We start from the raw sequence: 24,758 nt of genomic DNA, 5'->3' as shown, positions 1-24,758 counted from the left end.
AGAACAATCTTGAACTAAACACACTCAAAACAGTAGAAATGATGGTAGATTTTAGGAGAAACCTTCCTATACTGCCATCACTTACCATATCTAGACAACACAGTATCAATACTAGAGTCCTTTAAGTTTCTAGTTCTATCATATCTCAAGATTTAAAATGGACACCTACTATCAAAAACATCATCAAAAAAGCAGAACAAAGAATGTTCTTTGCTAACTCAGAAAGCTCAGGAACTGCTGATTCAGTTCTGCAGAGGAATTATTGAGTCTGTCATCTGCACCTCTATAACTGTCTGGTTTGGCTCTGCAACCAAACAAGATAGATACATACTTCTGTCTTCTGTACTTCTGTACATAATTAGAACTGCAGAAAAAACAATTGCTACCAACCTGCCTTTCATTGAGGATATGTATACTGCATGAGTCAAAAAGAGGGCTGTGAAAATAACTAGAGACCCCTCACATCCTGGACCTAAATTGTTTCAATTTCTACCCTCAAAACGAAGCTATAGGGCACTGCACACAAGAACAACTAGACACAAGGACAGTTTTTCCCAAATGCCATTACTCTGTAATTCCCACAACACTGTCAAATTTACTAAGACTGTATTACTATTCTCATCCTTCCTATTACCTATCTCCTCCCACTTATTACTATAACCTTGTTGCTTGTATCTCTACAATTTATGTTGTTTTATTTGTTTCCTAGTATGATTTGATTGCTTATTAGTAACCTATGACTATCACTAAGTGTTGTATCTTATGATTCTTGATGAATATATATTTTTCTTTTATGTACACTGAGAGCATATGCATCAAAGACAAATTCCTTGTCTTCAATCCAGAGGTGGATTCCAGCTGATACGCACCACTACGGGCATACCGATGCCAGAAATTTGCTGTACTTTTGTGTACCTGTTCCACGACAGTGTGCCCATGCCCCCGTACTGGTATGCTCCCCTGCCCTGCCCCCATTTGCAAGGTGCTTCTCAAAGAGAAGGAAGCGAGGGTGGGGCTTCTTCAGAGGACCCGAGGCAAGAGCAGTATTGAAGCCCTCTCTGAAGCAGCTGGAAGAGGTACGTATGGGTCGGAGGGGGGGGGGGGGAGGAATTCAAACTTCATCCTCCTGGTGCAGTGTGGGGCTTTGAGCAAAGGTTGGAGTGAAGGGCCCTGGCTCGCTCATGCTCTCTCCCTCGTTCCCTCCTCCCTCGTGTAGTTTGATGCAGGCTGCAGTCAGTGAAGCTGGGCACACAAACATACCGAAGTTGGATTAGATATCTCTCCCAATGGCTTGAAAACAGTTCCTCTGCCATTCCCCCCATTCCCCTGCTGCTTCCCCCATTGCAAATATAGCGTGCTGTCTGGATTGGAAATGCCTGGTACGCAAAAAATAATGGGGCTGAGGGAAAGTCTGTGTGCTACAGCATGGCCCTTTGCCTGGCTTCCTGCCTCCTCCTTTGGTCTCCTCAGTGCTCACTCGTGCTTTCTCTTCCCAAGTGTAGTTTGATTGCAGGCGAAGCCACGTTGCCTTTTCAAACCTGTAGTCAGTGAAGCTGGGCTGGATTTTTACATAGCTTTATCCAGTTGTGTGTGTGAGAGAGAAATGGATGGGGGTCTGGGAGGAAGTCCCTCTTCCCTGACAGCTGGATACAAATATGCAAAAATCCAGCCTAGCTTCACTGATTACAGGTTTGAAAAGGCAATGTGGCTCTACCTGCAATCAAACTAGACTGGGGATGGAGAGCACCGTTCTTTCGGAAGGCACTGATCAGCTCCCCTCCGGCTTCTCTGCCTCTCCTCTCACCCCAACCTGCCAGCAGGAGATGAGTGGGTGGCCTTTATTGCATTCTAGGCATTTCCCACCCAGACAGCATGCTGCATTTGCAATGGAGGAGGTGTTTGGGGAAGGCAGCAGGGGAATTGGGGGCGGGGAATGGCAGAGAAGCTGCTTTCAAGCCATTGGGAGAGAAATCCAATCCAACTTCTGTGTGTGTATGAGTGAGAGAGAGGGGGGGAGCGAGGGAGAGAGGGAGGAAGGAAGGAGGGGAAGGGAGAAGAAAAAGAAAAAGAAAGAAGGAAACGTCTTTCGCAGAGGAGAAAAACAAATGCTGTTGCTTTAAATCGGAACTGAGCATGCCTGGCTGTGGAATTCTGGGAGTTCACAAGTCCTAATGCTTATAACTTTAAATTGAAATGTGCAGGGAACAAAAAATTGGTTAAATGGTTATATGTTATATGGTTTTATGTTTTCAAAGTTTTAGGGTTTGTGCAATATGGGCTTTGTTTCTAAAAGGGTTTGGATGATTCCCTGCTTGTGAATGGAACCAAGCTTTCTCTAAGGTCATTATCTCATTATCTCTATCTGGCAGGAATGTGGAATGAGCCTCAGACAGGTTTCTTTGTTAGCAGAAAGAAAGAAAAACAGTACAGCAATTTAGGAGTAGAAGGCTACAGAGGTCATCTAGTCCAACCCCCTGCTGCAGCAGGAAACCTTACATTGTCTGGATTATTTTGGAGCCTCTAACAGAGAGGAAAATTGCCAGAAAGGAGAAGGAGTTTACTAGGACAAGGCTGCCATGCAGAGGAAGGCAGAGATAGTCCTTGACGTATGACTACAATTGAGCCCAAAATTTTGGTTGCTAAGCAAGAGTGTTGTTAAGTAAGCTTCACCACATTTTACCAAATCCATGACATTTCCTGGTGAGTGCCATCAATTTGGCCACTCCCACCCAGTCACGACTGCCGAGCCACTCCCACTAAACAGAACACACCTACAGAATAGGTTCTAAAACAGTAGTTCTCAGCCTTCCCAATGCCGCGACCCTTTAATACAGTTCCTCATGTTGTGGTGACCCCCAACCATTAAACTGGTGTCTCGGTTCCTAAGACCATCGAAAGTATGTGTTTTCGATGGTCTTAGGCGACCCCTGTGAAAGGGTCGTTCGACCCCCAAAGGGGTCCCGACCCACAGGTTGAGAACCACTGTTCTAAAAAATTTAGAAACCCACCACTGCTCCAATCACACTTGGCCAATAAATTATTCTATTCTATTCTAAAATTACAAATGGTGCCGAATCTATAGAAAATAGGATTACATTTAGCCAAAGACAATAAGGAGACACCATATAACCTAGCACAGGAGTCTCCAAACTATGGTCCATGGCTACATCTGTCCCTCTGGAAGGTTCCAGTCTGCCAGCCCCTCCCATGGGCTGTGCTTTGATCCTTTCCAAACAGCAAAGGGAGAAAAAGCAGGGTTGTATTCATCACTGTTTAGAAAGGAAGATAGGATTCCCTCAATTTTTGTGATGGGGTGGGGATGAGGTTGTGAGCCAACTGAAAGATTGCTGGAAGCGGAAGGGGAAGCATAAAATTTGCTCTGGCTTTGAACCAGCTGGAGGGTTGCTTCCTTTGCTGAGATGGTGTGTATGATTCAAAATCTCCTTTGGATTTTCTCCCCCTACAAAAAAAAGCTCCATCTGAATTGGCTCAGGGTTGGCCAGATGAGGAAGAGGAAGCTTGTGTAGGGGTGGGGGAGAGGAGTGATCTGGACTGGCCGGGCACTGGCCTCATCAAGCATAGCTTCTCTCTGCTTTTATGTTTGCTAATATTTGACATTTTTCTCATATAAGCATAGCATTGTTTCTTTGTAAATGTCGCCTTTCTTTTTTGCTGTTGTTGTGAAGCATATCATATTGAGCAAAATAAAACACATTCATTCAATTAATTTTTATTGCTCATTTATAAAATAGATTTTTCCCCTACCCCTAAAATGTTTGCAATGTGTCCAATTTGTTTCAAGAATATTAAGCCGGTTTCTAATTATTATTTTTATTTATTAAATTTATATGTTGCTCATCTTACTGCCCAAAGCAACTCTGAGTAGCTTACAACATAATAAAACATATCAATATAAAAACAATTATGAATATTGAAAGATATTAGTATTATAGTATTAGTATTATAAATTAAAATTACAATAAAAATTGCCTTGTGTTGTTAATATGTATGAATAGGGTGATAAGAAATGGAGCTAACCAACCTTCGTTTTACTTTTTTAAATTGGGGGAATTAAATCACCTTTAGATGCCTTGTCTTGTGTTAATTGGGCTATAGATACGTTAGTTATAGACATAAATGACAATCCCGGAGTCACTACAAGAGGGAGATTTATCTACTGTTTTCAAGATAGGGCCACAATATAGCTACGGTTCATCTACTCTATGAAGGACTGATTGATTAAATGCCAAACCAAGTGGAGTTCTTATGTTTTGCCTCCAAAGTTAAGTTCTTCCAATTCCATCATGCAGCCTGCATTTTCTTTAGGTTATTAGATCAAAAGATCTTTATAATTTCCTTAAAAATGAATTTATCACATTTAAAAGAGATTTTTTTTACCCTTGATGCAATCATTATTTATATCAAGGTTTAAACTTTTTATGGGCATAAACAGCATTGGCTGATAAAAATCTTGTCCAAGGGATAACTGACTGATAGTGTGACACTACCTAGTCAATGAAATCAGCTAGGCAGATTTGCTTGTGTATCTGAAGCATGGGCTGTAAAGTCAAGAGCGTAGACAACAATTTAGCCAAACCTTGAAACCATTAGTTCCAACTTGCTTCTTTGTTGTAATGTCAATAAGGCAAGGGGCTACTTCTAATGATTCAAGATTTGTTTTAGAATAAAAAAAAATAGTGGAAAGTGATCACTATCATCTTGAATTTCAATACAGAAGTAAGCTATAAAATGAATAAAGCTCCAGATAATCATGCTATTATTAGCTATTCTAGGCCTATTAGGGCATCAGAATATAAGCTCCCCTTTTAAACCACCCTTTTCATTAAGTCTGTCTAGATCTAAACTGTCCAAGTGTTGAGCTAAATGAATCCTGCAATGTTATATTTAGACTGACTGGCTGGTAAACAACCATGTCAGTTTTAGGGAGCATTGGTTGTTTAAAATAAATTTGCAAAAGAGTGTTAAACTGAACAATACTTGCATTAAAGTAATCAGCAATAATAATTATAGTGTCTGGGTACTGATATATGTAACTAGCTGAGCATTGATGATTTCTCCCACCTTGGATTTCTAGAAATCGAAATATAGGCCAACACATGATTGTAAAATGTGAGGTTTTAAGTTTGAATGACAAGAACTACGAGTATATTTTAGAAACAATTTCAATACTTTAATCTGTCTTTTATAGGACCAGGATTACTTTTAGGCAAATTGGGATGGTATGACTTTAGAAAATAAAAGAGCAGCAATTAATTTATTTTAATTTGTTTACTATTAATTTATTAATTTGTTTAATATTTTTTAACCAGCATAATAGTAGAATTTGAATTCCCTGCTGCAGCGAACTACTTTCTTTGCTGTTTTTTTAGTTATTCTAGATTGTATATCATGGTATTCTACTTTTGACTTTATGCGACCTTAACAGTCCATGCAAATGACAAAAGAAAGAATGGCAAAACAAGAAACCACATAGGAAAGAAAAACTTGCTTTAGTTGACTAAGATTTGTCAACATTTTATTATTTGTTATTCTTTATGAACCTGAAATGAATGCCTCTCCTGCATCATTTTGGATCTGATGTTCTTTTTCAATTTTATCTTTTCTATAAAACAAAATAATTAGGATGTCACTTTAAAGCAGTCTTAATATGAAAAATTGGAATATTCAAAGATGCTGTCAAATAGTCTTGTCTTTAATAAAAATATGAATCATGTGATTTATACCAACTATACCAACTATGAATGATGGAATATTATTTTAAGATGAAACACACCTGGGTAGTGATGTTATTTTACCCCATTTCTCTATACAGAAGCGCCGTAGTCCATTGCTCCCTCGAAGGGCTGCAAAGCCTTCATAAGGGACACTAGATGTTCCAGTAACAAACTGCAGCAACCGTAGTCTTTGCTCATTGTTGAACCTTTCTACTGCAGCCCAGAACCATCGTATTACTATATGGCCATCATGGTAACCTAAAAGAGAAGTTGGGTAAAAGACAAATGCATTAGAACCAGGGGAAAAAGACAAAACTGGATGTGAAGATGAACTAAACATTATATTTTGCGTTATCTAGTCATATCTGCCCAAGATATGTGTGTTTTTTCCACATTAGTTTTATGTAATTGCTGATATATCTGAATTAAGCATATCCAATATGTATATAAATGGTATAGCTATTACACATATAAACCAACCTACAATCTATAAAGTAAGTAATTTGACACATACTTTGCAGAAATGGGGCAGAATTCCCAGCATTAACAGGACTTAATGAAATGCAAAAATGGCAAGGAAAAATAATTGCAATGTTTACCACCCCGATATTCTGTGTTATTGCGCCAATCATTAAGGTCGATTTCAGCTGTGCCAGCGATTACCAATTCTAGTTCTCTAGCATCAAAAACTGAAACAAGTCTTGAGTCCACAACCTGAAAAATAAAGCACACATGCTAGCAATAAATGCAAAAATGTCAAAAGACTCAATATTTCATACAAGCTAGGTATATTTGCAAATTTGTGAAAGGTGGTTTCCAATTACTAGATATTTGAATGATACACACACGTACACACACACACACACACTCTCACACACCCATGTATTCTTTTAAGGTATCTACTCACCATTGTCTGCCATTGACTTAGCAATAAATGGTAACACCGCTCAATTACTACTCAATAAAATGTATTAGTTTTTTTGATACAAAAATGCTGATTATTTGAAATATTACATCATAGAATAATTTTTTAAAAATATTATATCAGTAGAAAAGAATAGTGGAGGAGAGCCAATTTAATGTGGTGGTGAAGGTTCCCGGGTAAACCAGGAAAATGTGAGTTCAAATTCTGTCCTTGGGTCAGCCCATCTCTCAGCCCTAGGAAGGAGGCAATGGCAAAACAGTTTCAATTTTTTTCCCAACAAAACTGCAGACTTCTCATAATGTTACTGAAATGTTGGAGCCAAACTTTCCCTATTTTTGTTGGGGTTTTATGTCTGGGGAGCGGGGGAGTGTATCACATTGTCATGGATAACAAGGTTTAAGATGAAAATCTTCATTAATTAAAAAAAAACAGGAGAAAGAGCAGAAAAACTGGACAACTAAAATTTATGGCTTTGATTTAAGCTGCCAATTTTCTATTGTTTACAAAATGGGACTTAGAAATTGTGCAAAAACTTCCAAATTGGTAATTAGTAATCTCATTTAAGGCAGTGGTTACTAGCTCCTGGGCTGCGGCCCACTACTAGGATGTGACCTGTTTGAAACTGGGTCGCAGGAGAGATGGGCAAGGGCATGTACATGAAGCTCCATTCACATCAACAGAGGGTGCTTACGTTCATGTGTGGAGCTTCATGTATGCGCCCTTCACTCATGAGAGTGGAGCTTCACATAGACATATGCATCTGCCACTCATAAACACCCAACGCCAGATTGCTAAGCTAGAAAGATTGGGGACTGCTGATTTAATGGATTTGGGCCCAGGAGCAAGGAAAATATTACAGCAATGGGCAGTATCAGAATTTCTGTGAAAGTTTATAGAGGGAAATTAGATGATATATAGGCACAACTCTTTACATTTGTTTTCATTTTAAAAATGGAATTTGCACTTCTATTTTTCATAGGTTTGCTATCAAAAACTGGTAAAATAGAAGTGAAAATTCCATTTCTTAAATGTAAATAAAGGTATATAACCATGCTATGTCTAAATAATGATAGATCTTCCACTTATAATGATGTTTCCTATTAAGATTTGAAACCACTACTAGAACAGTTAATTCTTTATCCTTTTTGTATTGCATTTGCTATAATTGAAATGCCCTTATGTTTATGACACTTCAACTCTTATTTGATAAAATATGATACATACTTCGTAGAAGCCACGAACTAGTGCCTCGGTTTGTTGAACAACCCCTCTTTCTACTCGCCACTTAACCATTCTTTCAATATACTCCTTCTTGTTCTTTTCAGTTACTTGCGTATTTGCACCTCCAGATTTCAACTCTCTTTCTGTTACCTAGGAAACAAATCAAATAAGCAAAATATAAATATTGGGCAGGAATATAGAAATTACCTTGACAACTAGTACTTTTAATGATCAGTGTTGCTCAAAAGAGATATTGCCTGAGATATCGTTATGCTGTTTGATTTGACTTCTTGTTGTAGATGTTTATGTTTTTACTATACACCATAATGAACCAATTTATTAAAATTGGAAGTATGGGCATATGTTAGAGATATTGTGTACACAGTTCCAGGCCACTGAAGAGAAATTCTATTACAACAACCCACTTTTGTGCACATGGCTAATTGCGGGAGTTTAGTGTAATACAGTAATGGCTCATAACTTATTTGCTTTCTAATCAGTATTGCCTTTAAAATTGTATTAGTTATCTGAGCCAGCAATATTTAAAATGGATGTGTTGGTGGTTAAAATATGTAACAAATTCTCTAAATCCTCATTATTTACCTAAAAAGTAGTTTTCTGAATAAAGCAGCCAAACCCAATTTTTACAACATTTTATTTAAAAAAATTCCATCTAGATCAAACAGAATTCTTTATTTGGATTTTTTATTAGTTTCAATATTTTTATCAGTCTTAACATTCCAAAACTACTGCATTTCTCAATTATTTTAATTTAGCTTTAGTTAAATTGTATTATTTGGCGCAGATTCCTAATTTTCCAATATCCAAGCGATAAGAAATATTAATCTATCTGAAATTTTAGTAGTTGAGTTATATGCTATCTTTTGACTAATAAATATTTGATTTATTTAGATTCAGATACATTCAGGTTTGAGAACTGCATTCCTGTTGATAATGCTATGACTTGTTTTAATTAATCAACTGCCATAAATCAGAATTTGGAAAAGCAGGAGGCAAAAGAGAAATGTACCTGAATCTGGCTGTTCGCAAGTTTGTTCCAATTGATATGTTTTGAGCAGCTGTGGTTGACCGGAAGGTGGACGGTGGCAGGGGAAAGAATAATTACAGAGTCAAGAACTGGGAAATGCAAGGGTTTCCCCCCCCCCTTTCGTCCTTTTTTTTCCTCTGCAAAAGATTAAGATGGCCCTGGCTTATCTTCCGGTCTCACAGTAATTGAATTAAATTTAAGGTGGACCAGAACCTCAAAATAAGACTTGTATAACAAACCGCAATTTTGGAACTTGACATTAAGGAAGAACAAAAGACAAAAATGGCTCCCATTCCTCTTCCCCACAGCAGCTGAAGTAGATAAATTTAAGGTGGATCAGAACTCTGAAACAAGAACTGTATAACTAACTGTAACTTTGGAATTGGACATCGTGGAAAGCTGGGAATTTGAAGAATTACATGAAATTATAAAAAATATGCATAAATTATTAAAATCAAGCCTAAATAGAATTCTGAACCCAGAGAAGCATATATCTAAAGAAGAATTCAAAGAAGAAGGGGGGCAAGACAACGAAGGGGTAGAAATGGAGGGAAATAAAAAGCAGAGAAAAAACTCTTGAGACTCTCTCAAGACTCCAATTAGTCTTGGCCATGGTATAGGGAAAAACTGTAAAAAGAGGAGGTGTCCCAACAAAAGGGAATAAAAAGCAGACAAAAGAGGTTGAGGTTGTTAGTGGCATAAGGAAAATTGAAGTAGGAGGTTTTACCCCAACAAAGAGAAATATAAAGTATTCTTTTGATGGTGGCCTGGGGAAAATTTAAGAGAGTGGATGTGTCAAAACAAAGAAAAGAGAGAAGACAGGAACAGAGAAGTGGGACAAAAGGCTTACTAGGAAAAAATAAGACAACTAGAAACTTTTATATGGGAAAATATAAAGCTAAGATAAGGGGTTTTATTACTAAATATGACAATAAAATGGAGTTGCTAATTGGTTGAATATAATAATGGAAAGATAATTAAACAAAGGTTAAAATATATGGAAAATGGATTAATATAATACTGATATGGGGAAGTTGTAAAGCAGAGGTTTATGATTCACTTTCATACATGATAATTAAACTGAGTTGTGAATTGACTGAATTTGACAATAGAAGAACAACTAAGCATGGGTTAAAATATATGAAACATGGACATATATAGAATTTTTAAGATGATGAATAAAGTAAATGTTTACCGCTGTTATTCTACATAATAGATTAAGGAAATTGTAATGAACATTGAGCAGCAAGGATTGTCATTTATAAACAATTAAGGGTAATGTAAACTAAGATATGGAAAATGGAGAAGGAACATGAAATACACCTGCAATGGGAAATTATTGAGATGTAAAGACAGAATCACTAACTGGGGGGGCATGTAAGGATGTATAATTATATAAAGATAATGATGAGAATAGCTGGGAATTGTAGCCAGGTCTACATCTCAGCCAAAATTAGGCTTGGTGTGTGTGTGTTAATGACTATATCAGAGGTGGGTTCCTATCAGTTCGCACCTATTCGGTAGAACCGGTTCGTCAAATCTACCGAATCGGTTAGAAGAGGTCCCACCAGTGGACCTGGAAAGCAGGCCACACCCACAGAAGAGGCTCCAATTTTTTTTGAAACCCACCACTGGTCCTTGGATATGATTATTCTACACTATCATGCTCATATTTATAAAACTCAGTGCCTCTGTGAAAGGTAAGGATGACTACTGCGTTTGTGGTGCAATCAGAACATTGCGTGTGTTGAAGTTGTTTTAACGCAAACCAAAGATGCCTTTTAAAAAACAAGTTTACATCATATTCTTATGCATGCCAGTGCTGTGTGTGAGGTAATTTAAGGTGGTTCTGACAAGTGTCGTCGGCATCTTCATATCCCGTCACATGGGCGGCAAGCCACTCCCATCCGGTCACATGGGTGGCAAGCCACTCCCACAAAATAGGCCACACCCAGAGAGTAGGTTCGAACAATTTTTGAAACCCACCACTGGACTATATGTATGTATTTATGTGTGTGTGTGTGTGTGTGTATACATACATGCATACATACATACACATACACACACACACTCACACACACACACACACACACACTTTTTTGTTCTATTTTGTTCTAATTTTTTTAAAAAGGAGAATTCATGTTTAAATTAAATATGTATATTAAAAAAGAATTATAAATACCATCAACATAAAATGGAGCTTGCTCAGAAGCTGAAATCCACCAAGTAAATGAGATGAAGAGTGGGAAATAGAGGAGAAAGGGCAAGTGGGGGGAGAGGAGGAGAGAAGTGAGGAGTGGAAAGGGGAGAGAAAAGAAGGAGAGAGGAAGGGGAAGTGGAGAAGGGAAGGATGACAGACGGAAGAAAGGAGGTAGGGAGGGGGAGGAGAAAGGGGGAAGAAAGCGATGGATAAGGTACAAATATGATGTATGGAGAGCAGAAGAGCCAATTGTCTTTGGGAGTTGATGATAAGATGAATCAATTTACACATTTAATAATACAATATGATGTTGACTATGTTATAGTATACATGTCATTATATGATATGAAAATGAAAAAAATGAAAAACTTTATAACAAAAAACCCAAATCCTGACCAGTGGTGGGATTCAATTTTTTTTTACTATTGGTTCCGAGGGCATTGCATGGTGGGCATGGTGTAACATGATGGGTGTGGCAGGAGAAGGATACTTTAAAATCTCCATTCCTACCCCACTCTAGGGGAAGTTTACTGCAAAATCCCCATTTCCTCTCAATCAGTTGGGTTTTGGGAGGCAGAGAATTAGATGGGGGTAAGGCCAGTAAGAGGTGGTATTTACTGCTTCTCCGAACTATTCAAAATTTCTGCTATCAGTTCTCCAGATCTGGCCAGAGCCTGCTGAATACCACCTCTGATCCTGACATAAATAATCCCAGTGATGATTGTAAAGACAATTAAGCAAATGAACACAGTACTTGTCTATTCTTATTTTATAATACTGTACTTGCTGTTTGTTGTTCTCCTATCAGAGATGGGTTTCAGCCGGTACGGTAAAGTATGCCCGTACCTGTTTAAAGAATTTTCCTTCTGGAGGCACAGTACCGGAACAGCCCCTTCCCTGGCCTTCCCCCCCTGCCCGCTTACCCCCCCCGCCCAGTCACTGCACACTCACTCACCCCGCCCGTCTGCACCATGCTTGCCCTGTCTACCTACCTGCCCACTGCTCACTGACTTGCTGGTCATTGATCAAAGTTCAAAGAAATCCAGTCATTTATTAGGATTAACATTTTGGCATGTTCTTCTGCGGAGCTGAAACTGATTTTCGGTTAATAGCCTCTTATCTTTATGTCTCTCCTCTCCTCAGTCTGTGTCATAAATCACATCCACCAACAAGGTGCTGCAGCAAGCTGTGAACTTTGCACCTCACACGCCTGCTGTAGAAGTTTGAGATCGGTTTTGAGTCTCGTGGTTAGGTCGCTTGCTGGTTGGTCTAACTAGAAAGTTCCTCCCCTCTGGAATGTGCTTTAATACAAAATTGAAATGGTTGAAGTATTGAGCCCATGTTTGGGTGATAGTTTCCAATGGGTGCTGAGTGCCTCCAGATTTTTGTGGTCAATCCAGACTTCGAACAGTTTATGGCCCCTTCCAACAGTTGTCTCCAGGTTAGCAGTGCCCATCTCACCACGAAAGCCTCCTTTTCCCATGCGGCCCATCATCTCTCTGTGTCTGTGAGCTTGTGGGAGGTGTAGGCTTCCTTGGTTGTTTCTTTGCAGTAGCATTGCTCCCACTGCCATGTCTGCCTGGATCACAAAGGGTTGCTCGGGGTCAGGATGCTTTAGCACCGGCTCCTTTGCAAACATTTGTTTTAGTGTTTCGAACGCCTCTTGGCAGGTTAGGTCCCACTGTAGAGGTTGTCCCGGGCTCCCTGTCTTCATGAGGTCTCTCAGGGGTTTGGCAATCTTTGCAAAGGAGGGGTTGAATTGCCTGTAGAAGTTCACGAACCCTAGGAAACTTTGTAGATGTCTGCGGCTGTGAGGGGGTTGCCAACCTAGTACGGCTTGTACTTTGGCTGGGTCCATCTCTATTCCCTCATTTGACACTCGATAACCGAGGTAGTCTAACCGTGCACGGTGGAATTCACATTTTGATGCCTTGACGTACAGGTTGGCTGCCAGAAGTTTTTTTCAGTACTTGGTGGACCAGGGATATGTGGTTGTCCATGGTCTCAGTGTAGATGACGATGTCATCCAAGTAGACGAGGATCCCCTTATAGAGGTGCTTGTGCCGCACCTCATATTAACTGCATAAATACCGCTGGGAAAGGCATAGCAGTTTGGATGTCTGGAACTTTGATGTCTGGAGCTAGCCGCATTACTCCAGATGTAATCAGTTTCTCTCTTCAGTCATGGTTGCCTGATTTTCCCTCCAAGCACCCCAAATATTGGGAAGTGATTGGAGAGCCCAGGATTCAGGAAACCCAGAAATCTTGACAGATTTTAAAAGTCAGTTTCGGCTCTCTGTGAAGTTTCCAAAAGATGACCTAATTAATTTAGGTTCAAAAGAAATCCAGTCATTTATTAGGATCAACATTCTGGCATGTTCTTCTGCAGAACCGAAACTGATTTCCAATTAATGGCCTCCGATCTTTAGCCTTGTGTCCCCCCTCCTCTCAGTCTGTGTCATAAGTCACATCCACCAACGAGGTGCTGCAGCAAGCTGTGAACTTTGCACCTCACACGCCTGCTGTAGAAATTTGAGATCCAACTCTGGTTGAAGGTATGCATGGAATTCTCCCTCCCTTTTCATTCCAACTTGATAATAGTCATGGAAAGGCTTTACAAGCTGACACTCGCAAAACTGCCTTGCACCAACCTGGCCTGCCCATAGAAAAGCTGCCACTTTTATATGGGCAGGTTGGTGCACGGCAGCTTTGTGAGATTTTGTGTGTTTATTTCTGTAATGAATTCACTACAGAAACACACAAAATCTCGCAAACCATTTACCAACCTGCACACTTAAAAGCAAGGATCAAGTGGCGCTCGGCCGGCGGTTTCGCATGGGGGTGGTGGCAGGAAGCTAGCTGGAGCCTTGCCTAGAGCACAGGATCGCATGGCGCTTGGCTGAGGCCTTTCTTGCCACCCCATCCACCCAGTCCCCAGCCTTGCCTAGCTTGTAAGCTGCCTCGGCTCCATGCCAGGTGGGTCTAGCTGACTAGCTTGTCCCTGTGTCCCTCAGTCCAGCTTACCTGCTGCCTGGTCACCTGCCTGCTGCCTGCATCCTTCACATCGAAGAGCAGCTGATTCTGCCTGATGGTAAGCTACTGGGTTTTTTTTCTTTATGCTTTTAATGTTTTTTTAAGGATATTTTATTTATTGTTTTCAGAAAATGTTTTTTTAATTGTTTTTAGGGAATGTTTTTTATTTATTGTTTATAGAATATGTTTTTTAAAATTGTTTTTAGGGAATATTCTTTTTATTTATTGTTTATAGAATATGTTTTTTAATTGTTTTTAGGGAATTTTTTTTATTTATTGTTTACATAATGTTTTTAAATTGTTTTTAGGGAATGTTCTTATTATTTATTGCTTTCAGAACATTTTTTTTATAATAAATGTTATTGCTTTTTGGAAATATTTTATTTGTAATGCAATATGTTGCTTTTAAGTGAGCAGTTTGGTGAACGGTTTGTGAGATTTTGTGTGTTTCTGTAGTGAATTCATTACAGAAATAAATACACAAAATCTCACAAAGTTTCCTTGCACCAACCTGCCCATATAAAAGCAGTCACTTTGAGGCACATAAAATTTATGCGAGCTTTGCGAGATTGTGTTTCTGTGTAATACCTTGTTTTTGAGGTAATTGTGAGGCGGTTGCTTCTTGCAGCAATAACCTTTTATGTGACTCCATGGCTGTTTTCATATATTGAGTTTCGTGCTGCTTTGTGAGCTCCTGCAGTTTGATGGGTTTTGATGGTTTCTGATTTCCCTGCTTTTATTTTCTTGTTTTCCTTGGTTAATCTTGGTCCCAGGTCTTTTGTCTTTCCTATTCTGGGGGTTAGTTCTGCCAGGAAACAGGAAAGGGGGAGTTCCAGGTGAGCTATTTTTAGCCTTTGTCTTAATAGGTGTTCTTAAAATTTACCTTTCAGCTGGTGTTTTGGTCTGGTGTTTTCTTAAAGGGGAAACCACTGTTTTTTGTAGTTTCTGTTCTATGAACTTTCTGGCACTGTCCTTTATAACTTCCCACAATGCCTTGATGGTTTTTATTCCAGTGGCTTTGTCTTTCCTGTCTTTAGGGTTAGGGGAATAATTGGTTTCATCTGTAGTCTTTTGGGGGAAAACTGTTATTCTTTTGGTATTTTCCTGGTGCTGTCATTGTGTGTGTGTGTGTGTGTGTGTGTGTGTGTGTGTGTGTGTGTGTGTGTGTAATGTCCCGCAGTTATCTACACATTAATAATGATCAAGTATTAATAATATTTGCTTATAAATTTTAGTTACCTTTCCTTACATAATTGATGTTTTTTTCCATACTTTTAGATTTATTACTTCTGTTTCTGTTAATTAGCCATTGATAAAACAAATCCCATGTGAAAAAGTATTCGAAGCCTTCTTGTCAATTTATTCATTCCTGCACATTCTAATATTTATTCATTTTCATATCTTTGTTTTTCCGCTTCTATGGAAAAACAATTCCAGCAGCTGTTATATGTGTAAAATCAAATATGTATTGTATTCCCTTTGAAGTATCCAACAAAATATTTCTGGTTTTAAATCCATATGTTTATTTACCATTGCTTCTAACCATGACACCACGAACTCTTGAATAGCTACTTGGTCTGTCCTAAGTACTGAACCTAATTCATATATTCCTGTTTTTTTAACTGAAGAAGAAATTTCAGAAAAAGAAATCTGTATTGCTCTGTGAATCTACCTATGACATTCATTCTTCTTCATCTAACTTCTTAGATGATAAAAAACTATATCTTTCCTGTTTGTTGGGGGCCATCCTTCCTGAAAAGACTGTACATTGTTGGGTGAAAACCGAGGTTCCTTCTGTTACCTATAGTCCTCAGCTTACAACCACAATCAAGTCCAATATTGTTTTATTTCTTTTGCAGTTAGTTTTATTTAACATGATGAAGAAGAGGCAACAGAGTATGACTGCTTTCTTCTCCAAAAAACCAAGAGAGGAACAATCAGCTGATCCACAACAGTCACCAGTACCACAAGTGCCAGCACCACCATCACCAGCACCACTTGAAGTTGGAGAAAGCAGCAAGTCCATTTCCTCCACTGAAGTTCCAAAACCTCCTGACTGCTGGAGTTTGCAGCAATACAGAAACTTCAAGGAGAAGTATGATGGACTGGAAGAATCCAACAAAAAGTTAGGTTGTGAGTACTGTGCGAAACCCATGTTCTCATTAGAGAAAGGTATTCATGTTTCTAGAGAGTGGAAAAATTTCCAGATTGTGACAGCAGGGACAACTAAGGAGAATCAGCAGTCATCTCTCAGAAAAAAATTGAAGGAACATTTTCAATCAAAAGCACACCTTATTTGTAGAGAGAATAGTAAACAGTAAACAACAGGAGCAACCATTTTTGTTGAGCTGTTGGAATTGGAGAAACAAGATATGGAGACCATGTGTTCTACAGTGATGAAAAGCTTAAGTAAAGTTGGGTTTACCACCAAATATCTGCAGAATAATTTAATACATTCTGCTCCGATGGTGCCAGCGTTATGCTTGGGAGAAAATCTGGACTCAGCACCAGAATAGCTCAATACTTCCCAAACATTGTAATCTAGCACTGCTTGAACCACCGTCTCCAACTTGTGCTGGATGATATGATAAAAGAAATCAAACAAGTGAACCACTTCAAGATATTCCTTGACAAGATACACACCACTTTCCATAAATTCTGCAAGAGACAGAATGAACTTTTCCCAATCTCTGAACAACTGGGCATTGAAATTGTGAAGATTGGCAGCAGAGTTTTAGGACCAAGAGGGGCTGCCTGTAGTTTAAGGTCAACCATAGCTATGTAGCGCGCTTATCCAGCGCTACATCAGTTTTTTCTGGGCAATGAAAGATTCCCAGGCATGGCTTCCTGTTTTGAAATTTTTAATTTTTTGAATGATTTGGCCCCAATGATTGATATTCTAAATGAGATTTCTATTCTGTCAAATGCCCTGCAAGGGAGAAACACAGATATCATCAAGGCAGAAAAATTGGTATCGCGATCAATTAAAGCATTTGAAATGCTTAGACGGGGAAAGAGTCCATATGAAAAAAAGGCTTATGGAATGCTAGATTCAGAAGCCTTGAAAAACATAAAATTAGTTCCAAATCAACAATTTATTGCCATTCCTCGTGAAAATCTTTTGGCAAGCATCATCATCAATTTGAAGAAAAGGCTGATGGATTGCGACCATCTAAAAACAGGTAGACAATTGCCAGACGGAAACAAATTACAATTTCTCACATATTTGGAGTTGCATTACTGGAACATTGAAGATGTAGTCGTACTATGGGCAGAAGCAGAGGCAGGATTGATTGATTCATTTAACCACTGCGCCAAGGTGGCGCAGTGGTTAAATGCAGCACTGCAGGCTACTGCTAGATCAGCAGGTCAGCGGTTCAAATCTCACCGGCTCAGGGTTGACTCAGCCTTCCATCCTTCCGAGGTGGGTAAAATGAGGACCCAGATTGTTGGGGGCAATATGCTGACTCTCTGTAAACCGCTTAGAGAGGCCTGAAAGGCCTATGAAGCGGTATATAAGTCTACTGCTATTGCTATTGCTATATTGCTATTGATTCAATTTGGAGAAATGTTTAATCATGAAATTGATTTGAATGACTACAGATATTTTTTGGAAAATGTGATCAAAGATCCAAAAACCTACAAAATTCCTGACAGTATCAAAAAAGCTAGAGATATTGTCAGGACAATTGTAGTTAGTTCCGCAGAGGCGGAAAGTGGGTTCTCAAACATGAACCTCACATATTCATAGCAAAGAACCCACCTAACTGATGACGATAAGCGTTGTTGGCATGCCTGATAAGAGATGGGACCCAATTGCTACAGTCAAAAAGTGGCTCAGAGCACACCATCACACGGCTGAGGATCCATGAGTGAAGACCAAGAAAAGTGCAACTTTTCTGGAGCCCGGAAGCCTAACAACAATTTATGTGTGCAGGTTATTGGAGCAAGGTGGTGAGGTGGTGGTGTTGAAGACCGGCAAGGACAGTCATCTTTCCTCTGTAAGTAGCTGTTTTATTGTTTAGTGTGCTGGTTTCATCCTTAATGTAGTGCATGCAATTAAACTCTTCCTTTCTTTCTCTTCTTTGTGCAGGCCATTCATTGGAGCAAGGTGGTCAGTGATGTTGAAGACTGGCAAGGACAGTCATCTTCCTTCTGTAACTAGCTCTTTTATTGTTTTGTGTATTTATTTTATTCCTATTTAAGTAGTAAGTGCACAAAATAATAAATTTCCTTTTTTATATCTTCTTTTTGTAGGTCAATCATTGGGACAAAGAATTCAGTGACATCGACTTGGCCACTCCTACCCAGTCACATGACTGCCAAGCCACTCCCACCTGGTCACATGACCCTCAAGCCACTCCCACCCGGTCACATGACCGCCAAGCCACTCCCACAAAACAGACCACACCTACAGAATAGGTTCTAAAAAAATTGAAACCCACCACTGCCTCCTATCCTTTTAATAACTGGTCTCCAGTTAAGCTTTCTTCCTAATTTGAAATGTTTATGACTCCTAATTTCTAACTTGTAATACTCATATTAAGTTACCTGTCCAAACACTTCCTCATTCACTGTGAAAGTGAGATCCAGAATATCAGTAATGATGTTGTCTTTCATCCATTGTAAACTTTGGTGGAATTCCTCATCCAGATATTCCATATCACTAAGGTCACATGGCCTGATTGACAATAGATAATAAATTATGTTTAAGTTTCAAATAGTAAAATATTAAATAGTAGCCTCAGTTCAAACTTTAACTCTCATTAGCTACCTGCAACCATAGCTAAGCATTGTATCTCTATTCAGTGGTAGTAAAATTTGGAATATGAAGAATCAGCATTTCACTACCACTGAACAAAGAATTTACTGCATTATTCTGTATCAGCTTCCTAGGGATCTTCTAGTTCAGGGATGTCAAACTGGCAACCCGTGGGCCGGATGCATCATGTGCAGGCCACACCAAACCCTGCTCTGCAAAGGCAAGAAACATCATGATACATCATGATACGTCATGTGATGTGATCGAGTTTGACACCTGTGATCTAGTTGGTTAAGAAAGGAAATCCTCTGCTAGATTTAGTGTGATTAGATATTTATTTTCTTAATATTATTAGAATGAGTTACAACTTCTTGATTCATGCTTGATATTGTTCTCTTTTGATCATGAAGTGTTATTGGACTTTTTATTCATACAAAACTGTACTATACAGATTTTCTTAAAAAGCAGTAATTCAAAATATTTCATTGTTAACATATAAAATAAAAGGATAATAAAAATATGTTTTAAAAAAATATATTTTAGGGAAATAAATTCAGATGTGTCCTATTGAATTCAAGGTTTCCCCCATTCCCATACCTAAATATTGCCATGTATATGAATGCATCATACATAAGTATGGATAGGGTTGAACTGTCCCAAACAATCTGATGTGCAATTTGGGGGTTCTAAACTCTTTGTCTCATTTGAACAACTGGGTTGGACAGCCTTTGTATAGCTTTAACTTGCACACCAGTTTGCCTGTTTTCTGATTGGGAGACCTTGCTCATAGATGTACCTGCTCTGGTCACCTCATAATTGGATTATTGAAATGCACTTTATATGGTCCTTCCTTGATAGCCACTTATAAAATGCAACTGGTCCAAAATATAGTGGCATGAGTAATTAGGAGACCATTTCACAAGTTATTCTGATTACTAGTGAGATTTTGAATGCAATCTAAGGAACTGGTTCTTATCTACAGAGAATCTCATGCTAAACTATTTGTGGGACCATCTATTTTTAATTATTTTCATTCAGCTGGTAAGTTCTAAAAGGATCAGCATGCTCTAGATTGCTTAAACAATGTCATCTGGTAGGACCCAGAGGAAACAACTTCTCTGGTGCCAATAGCATCACCATTTGGAGTAGCGTCTTCTATGAGGTTGGGTTGATCCCAATTCTGCCTGCCTTTCAAAAAGCCTTTAAGACTTCCCCAGGGCACTAGGTCAGAAACTGACATGAATGAATTTTTCTTGGCACTTTATGTCTTTATATTTACTTTTGTCATTTTTACATGCATATAACTGCAATTTATTGATGTGTACTGACTTGAGACATGTACTGAATAGGTGGCTGTATAAACTGAATGAATGAATAAATTAATAAATAAAAACTCTCTTTAAAATCCCACTTATTCCATCTTGCCAAGAGATTAAGAAATGTCATAATGGTTTCTTCCACTGAGTCTGTAAATACTCACAGCCTTAACAATGCTTTGTAGAATGGTCTTGTGAAGAAAGCATCAAGTAGATACTGATGAATAAGAGCAAGACCAAGGATACGACCACTAAATCGGAACCTGAACCAAAAACATACATAATGAGGGATGTGTAATTTTTGAAATAGTTTATTCCTTTTTTTCTATTTGAAAATAATGTAATATATGTAATAGCAATCAAAGCATTTAACCAACATGTAAAAACTGTATTGGTGATTTTATCATAGGATTCATTTCATGTGATCCAAATTGATTTTCTAAACAATTTTCTTCCTTACAATGTGATACAACTGTATTATAAAGGCATATATTTATTATTACATATTATATGAATTAAATAAACTAATAAATTAAATGCCATGCTAAAACCACAATGTACTTTTCCAGTGGAAAGAATAAGAGATAAACAATGTACATTATTGAAATGGAAGGAAAATAATGTGGATTTCTTGTTCTTTTGATTTTAATATGTTGGCTTTTAAAAAAATATTTATCCCACCCTTTCTTTTCATATTCAACAAAATGGCAAATATACCAGTACTCTTTTCTCCTCTTGTCTTCCTTACAACGTCAACCCTATCAGGTGAGTTGGGCTGAGTAACTGGCCAAAGTCAATCACTTATTTTTTTATGCCTAAGGCAAAACTAGAACTCACAAACTCCTGGGTTCCAGGTATGTACATTAACCATTACACTAACTATTTCAACTATCTAGTTAAGAATGTAGGGAAGTCAGAGTTTCTATTTTGAAACCTTCCTTCATAAATTTCCTTCCCAGCTGATGCCTGAAACACAAGCAGTTTGCAGGAAATGAATGCAATATTTATTCAACCTGTGTTTCTGGGCATTGAAATCTATACAGTAGCTGGATAACTTGGTCACATAGCCCAGAGCTGTCTTCTGATAATGCGTTTTTAAGGCATCAGAGGAAGACATCCTTCTCATTATATGATACCTAATCCTACTTTAATTGGAAACCCAGGCAATTACCTCTCTGCAAATAATGTTTTGTTTGTTTGTGAGCTGGGAGAATTTTTACTTACAATGCTAATGATTTCAGAATTAGGTATTTTTTAGCTATTCCTATTTCTTTCACAAGGGACACATAAGTTAAATGTATATAATTTAACAGCCAGAAGTAGAACTTTTGTGGCAATAATATGTAAGTGTTTGGATACTGCCTTCTTTTGAATGTTTTAGTTCTCTCAGTTTAATTTACAGCTCCAAGTCCTAATCAGGTCTGATCTTGCTAACATTTTGAGATTAGCCACATTCTGGTAAGTGCTGCCACCTAACTGGCTAAAATAATAATCATGCCCAAGGAAAACCAGAGTCCTAATAGGATCATCTCCAGTCTTTGCAGGGCAATAACATGGCCAGGTATTATGAGAGAAAATGAGAGTTTTGATTTGAACTTTAATTCAATAGAAAATTCTAGGACCTAAATGACTAATAGAGAATTTATGTTGAATATTTTAATATGACAGTTAGAGTATTCTAATTGTGGTTATGAATGAAACAAATTCTTTAATCTTATAAGCACAGTTTTCTATTCAGTTTAGTAACATTTTGACACAAGCCGCTATTTCATCAATCTAGTTCTGTGCTGACATGGAGTCTGTAAGTTTAGTATGGCAGAAAAAGCCTCTTAACTTTAAAAAAAAAAGTTTTAACACTATTTTACTTATATAACTGAGTACCATATCAATAATGTTAAATATACCAAGAAAAAAAGTTAAACATGCAAAAAATATATATTTATGACTGTATTCAATGCTTTGTCTTTAATTCACCCGTGCTCTCTAAGACCAAAGGAAGAAATTATCTTTCTTGAGAATTTGACTGTCAAGATATCTAAGAACACATTTTCTGGAGTATGAAAAATCAGTTATTATAATACAATAAAATATAAAACAATATAATTATGGTGCACTGTTCTTGTTTCCTTCTTTCCACTTTTTCTGAATCCTTCAACCAGATGTATCATTGTAGCTTTCCTGTCTGTCAAATAAGTTACTAGGTTGTACTTTACTTCTTTCATTAAAGTAATTCTGTCATGATTAAACCTGGCTCTTATATTAACAATTAAATCTGACTGAGTAATTATTTCCCCAAGGTTTTGTTAATATTGGATTCTCAGTTTTAGCTGCCTTACTGTAGGTCTAATACTGTGACAGAATCTCATATGAAGAAAGATAATATTGTAATTTATAAAATATTATACTTGAGAATAAAAAATGTATAGTTTATTTGATTTTTTTTAAAAAAAGAGAATTACTATGACATGTATTCTTAACTAAATAGCTTACCATTCCAGGTGATTTTCTACAAATGCTGACATGGGGCTGATCTGTACTGTGTAAGTATCATTGGCTGAATACTCAAACAGGCCATAATAAGGATTGAAAAGCTCCTGAGAAAGAAGGAAGAAGAATTCCCGGGATGGGCCACTGTAATCCAAGCTGGGGAAAAATGCACAAGGAATGACACTTACTAATCATATGTTTCATGACAAATTGCTGGTTCTGCCTCTTTATCCATGTTAAACAGTTAGACATTTTATACAGGTTTTGTGACTGGATTTTAATTTTGATTGAGAATTAATGCTGTAAATGTACCTCTCCAAATTGCTTTGAAATCCAAAGTAAATATAAAGTTGTTTAAAATGTAACTTAAAATTAAGTTGCATTTCACATACTCACATTTTCCAAATTACTGGTTTTTTTTACCTACCTACTGGAAGGGTGGGGAGAATCAGCAGAGAGACACCTCTCCACCAAAATCTTTTAGCTAATAGTCACTGCAATTTATGAAATTTATGTAGCAGCAAAAATAATTACATTATTATTAAAGAAAAATTATTATAAACATTCAGAAATGTATGTTTATAATACTTTTTCTGCTGCTTTTTATCTCTACTGAATTATTTTACATCCTTACATTAAATGATATTTTCATCTCATCTGAAAAAAATGACATAACATCACTTATAATACCATTGGATGGAATGTTATTTATGCTTTTTTTAAACAAATGCCAAAAATGTGAAGTATTTTGTGATTTGCGATTGTCTTCAAGGCTCTTCCTCTGGCAAAGAAGTATTTCCTAGAATGATTTGTCCAAGTCTAATATATATTATAATTTTATACATACAGTATATATAATTATATAAATTCTTACCAACTATTATTCTTCTTTCATTATTAACATAATTTTAGCCTGATTCTAACTAATAAGGACCCTTTATTTCATAATAAGTAGAAACATTTAAATATTAGGGAACAAATCCTTAGAAAAAAATGTACCTCTTAAGCCAACCTTAGTTCAAGAAGTTAATTCCATTGTAAATATTTGACTAAGTCATATCAAGGAGTCGTTAATTCATTTGTAAATTCTTACTGACTACGCAATTACTGGCAAGTTCTGTAAGATGCTATTTTTATGGGCGGGACTCATTATATCCATATATACTGTCCTTCATTTGAAATAATAAGGAAGATAGGTGCTACTATACCAATTTCACATTTGTTCTGTGCTGATATCAAGGTTGCTCTTTTGATTAATCCATCCTGACTTTTTCTACCATAATGCAATGATATTATGATGCTAAAAATGCACTATTTGGATTTAATTCTTGTCAGTTATTTTGTATAACCTATTCCATTGTAAATTTAATCCATGTAAAATAACAGAAAAAATGCTTTTGCTCACATTTTGCGACTCCTTACCCTTCTTCTCCAACAAATGTAACATAGAGTTTATTTCTTTGGAGCTCCTTCCGTGAGTAAGTCATCACTTGATTAAAAGTGCCTTCCAGCAAGTGGTCACGCCTTATTATTAATCTGGAGTGGGGTGAATGAGAAGTAATTATGTAAATTGGATTACCCAACTATTGTTATTGCAGTAATTAATTAAGTATAAAATTCTCTTCTGCAATAAGTTGCTTCAATATTGTTGAAAGAGTTTTGGCATACAATTTGACCCATCTGTAAATGATCCATTTGTAAATAAAACAAAGTTATACAGTCTATCAGTATATCAGCAGAGAATTATAATTCTAAAATTATACAATCTTCCCTGTTAGAACTGTGCTGCTAAATAATCACAAAATAGATTTTTAGTGATGATGTCTTAGCTCTGGAATTTTATAACAAATTAATAAGCTGAAAATTTATTTATATTTTTAATGCCAATAATTTTATTTGCTCAAGTATAATAACATGTATAAACCTTTATTGTATCTTCTAAAATTTGATTCTCCATGACTTCTAACATTAAAGCTATTTTTTGTGATTGGGTAAATTCAAAAGAACTGACCATAATTCTCAAGCAATGTT

At 37.3% G+C, this 24,758-nt stretch overlaps 1 protein-coding gene across 6 annotated transcripts in view; it reads right to left on the bottom strand.

Moving 5' to 3' along the window:
* HECW1 (HECT, C2 and WW domain containing E3 ubiquitin protein ligase 1) overlaps positions 1 to 24,758 on the bottom strand; it is a 274,097-nt gene that overhangs the window by 4,581 nt on the left and 244,758 nt on the right. For 5 of the 6 annotated variants that reach the window (XM_087713122.1, XM_087713121.1, XM_087713125.1 and 2 more), the window contains 7 exons: positions 24,150 to 24,263; positions 22,731 to 22,883; positions 20,405 to 20,503; positions 18,714 to 18,843; positions 7,885 to 8,031; positions 6,335 to 6,449; positions 5,795 to 5,993 (listed from right to left, as the gene is read on the bottom strand). In XM_087713122.1, the coding sequence (XP_087569248.1) occupies positions 5,795 to 5,993; positions 6,335 to 6,449; positions 7,885 to 8,031; positions 18,714 to 18,843; positions 20,405 to 20,503; positions 22,731 to 22,883; positions 24,150 to 24,263 (957 nt within the window). The remainder of the gene's footprint in view (positions 1 to 5,794; positions 5,994 to 6,334; positions 6,450 to 7,884; positions 8,032 to 18,713; positions 18,844 to 20,404; positions 20,504 to 22,730; positions 22,884 to 24,149; positions 24,264 to 24,758) is intronic. The other variant, XM_087713124.1, reaches the window with a different exon arrangement.

Source organism: Thamnophis sirtalis, unplaced genomic scaffold (genome assembly GCF_051295495.1).
Source record: "Thamnophis sirtalis isolate CommonGarterSnake01/CBP01778 unplaced genomic scaffold, rThaSir2_p1.2 scaffold_4, whole genome shotgun sequence".
NCBI lineage: Eukaryota > Metazoa > Chordata > Lepidosauria > Squamata > Natricidae > Thamnophis > Thamnophis sirtalis.
Note: the sequence above shows the minus strand (reverse complement) of the source record. Positions and strands in the feature narration are given on the sequence as shown.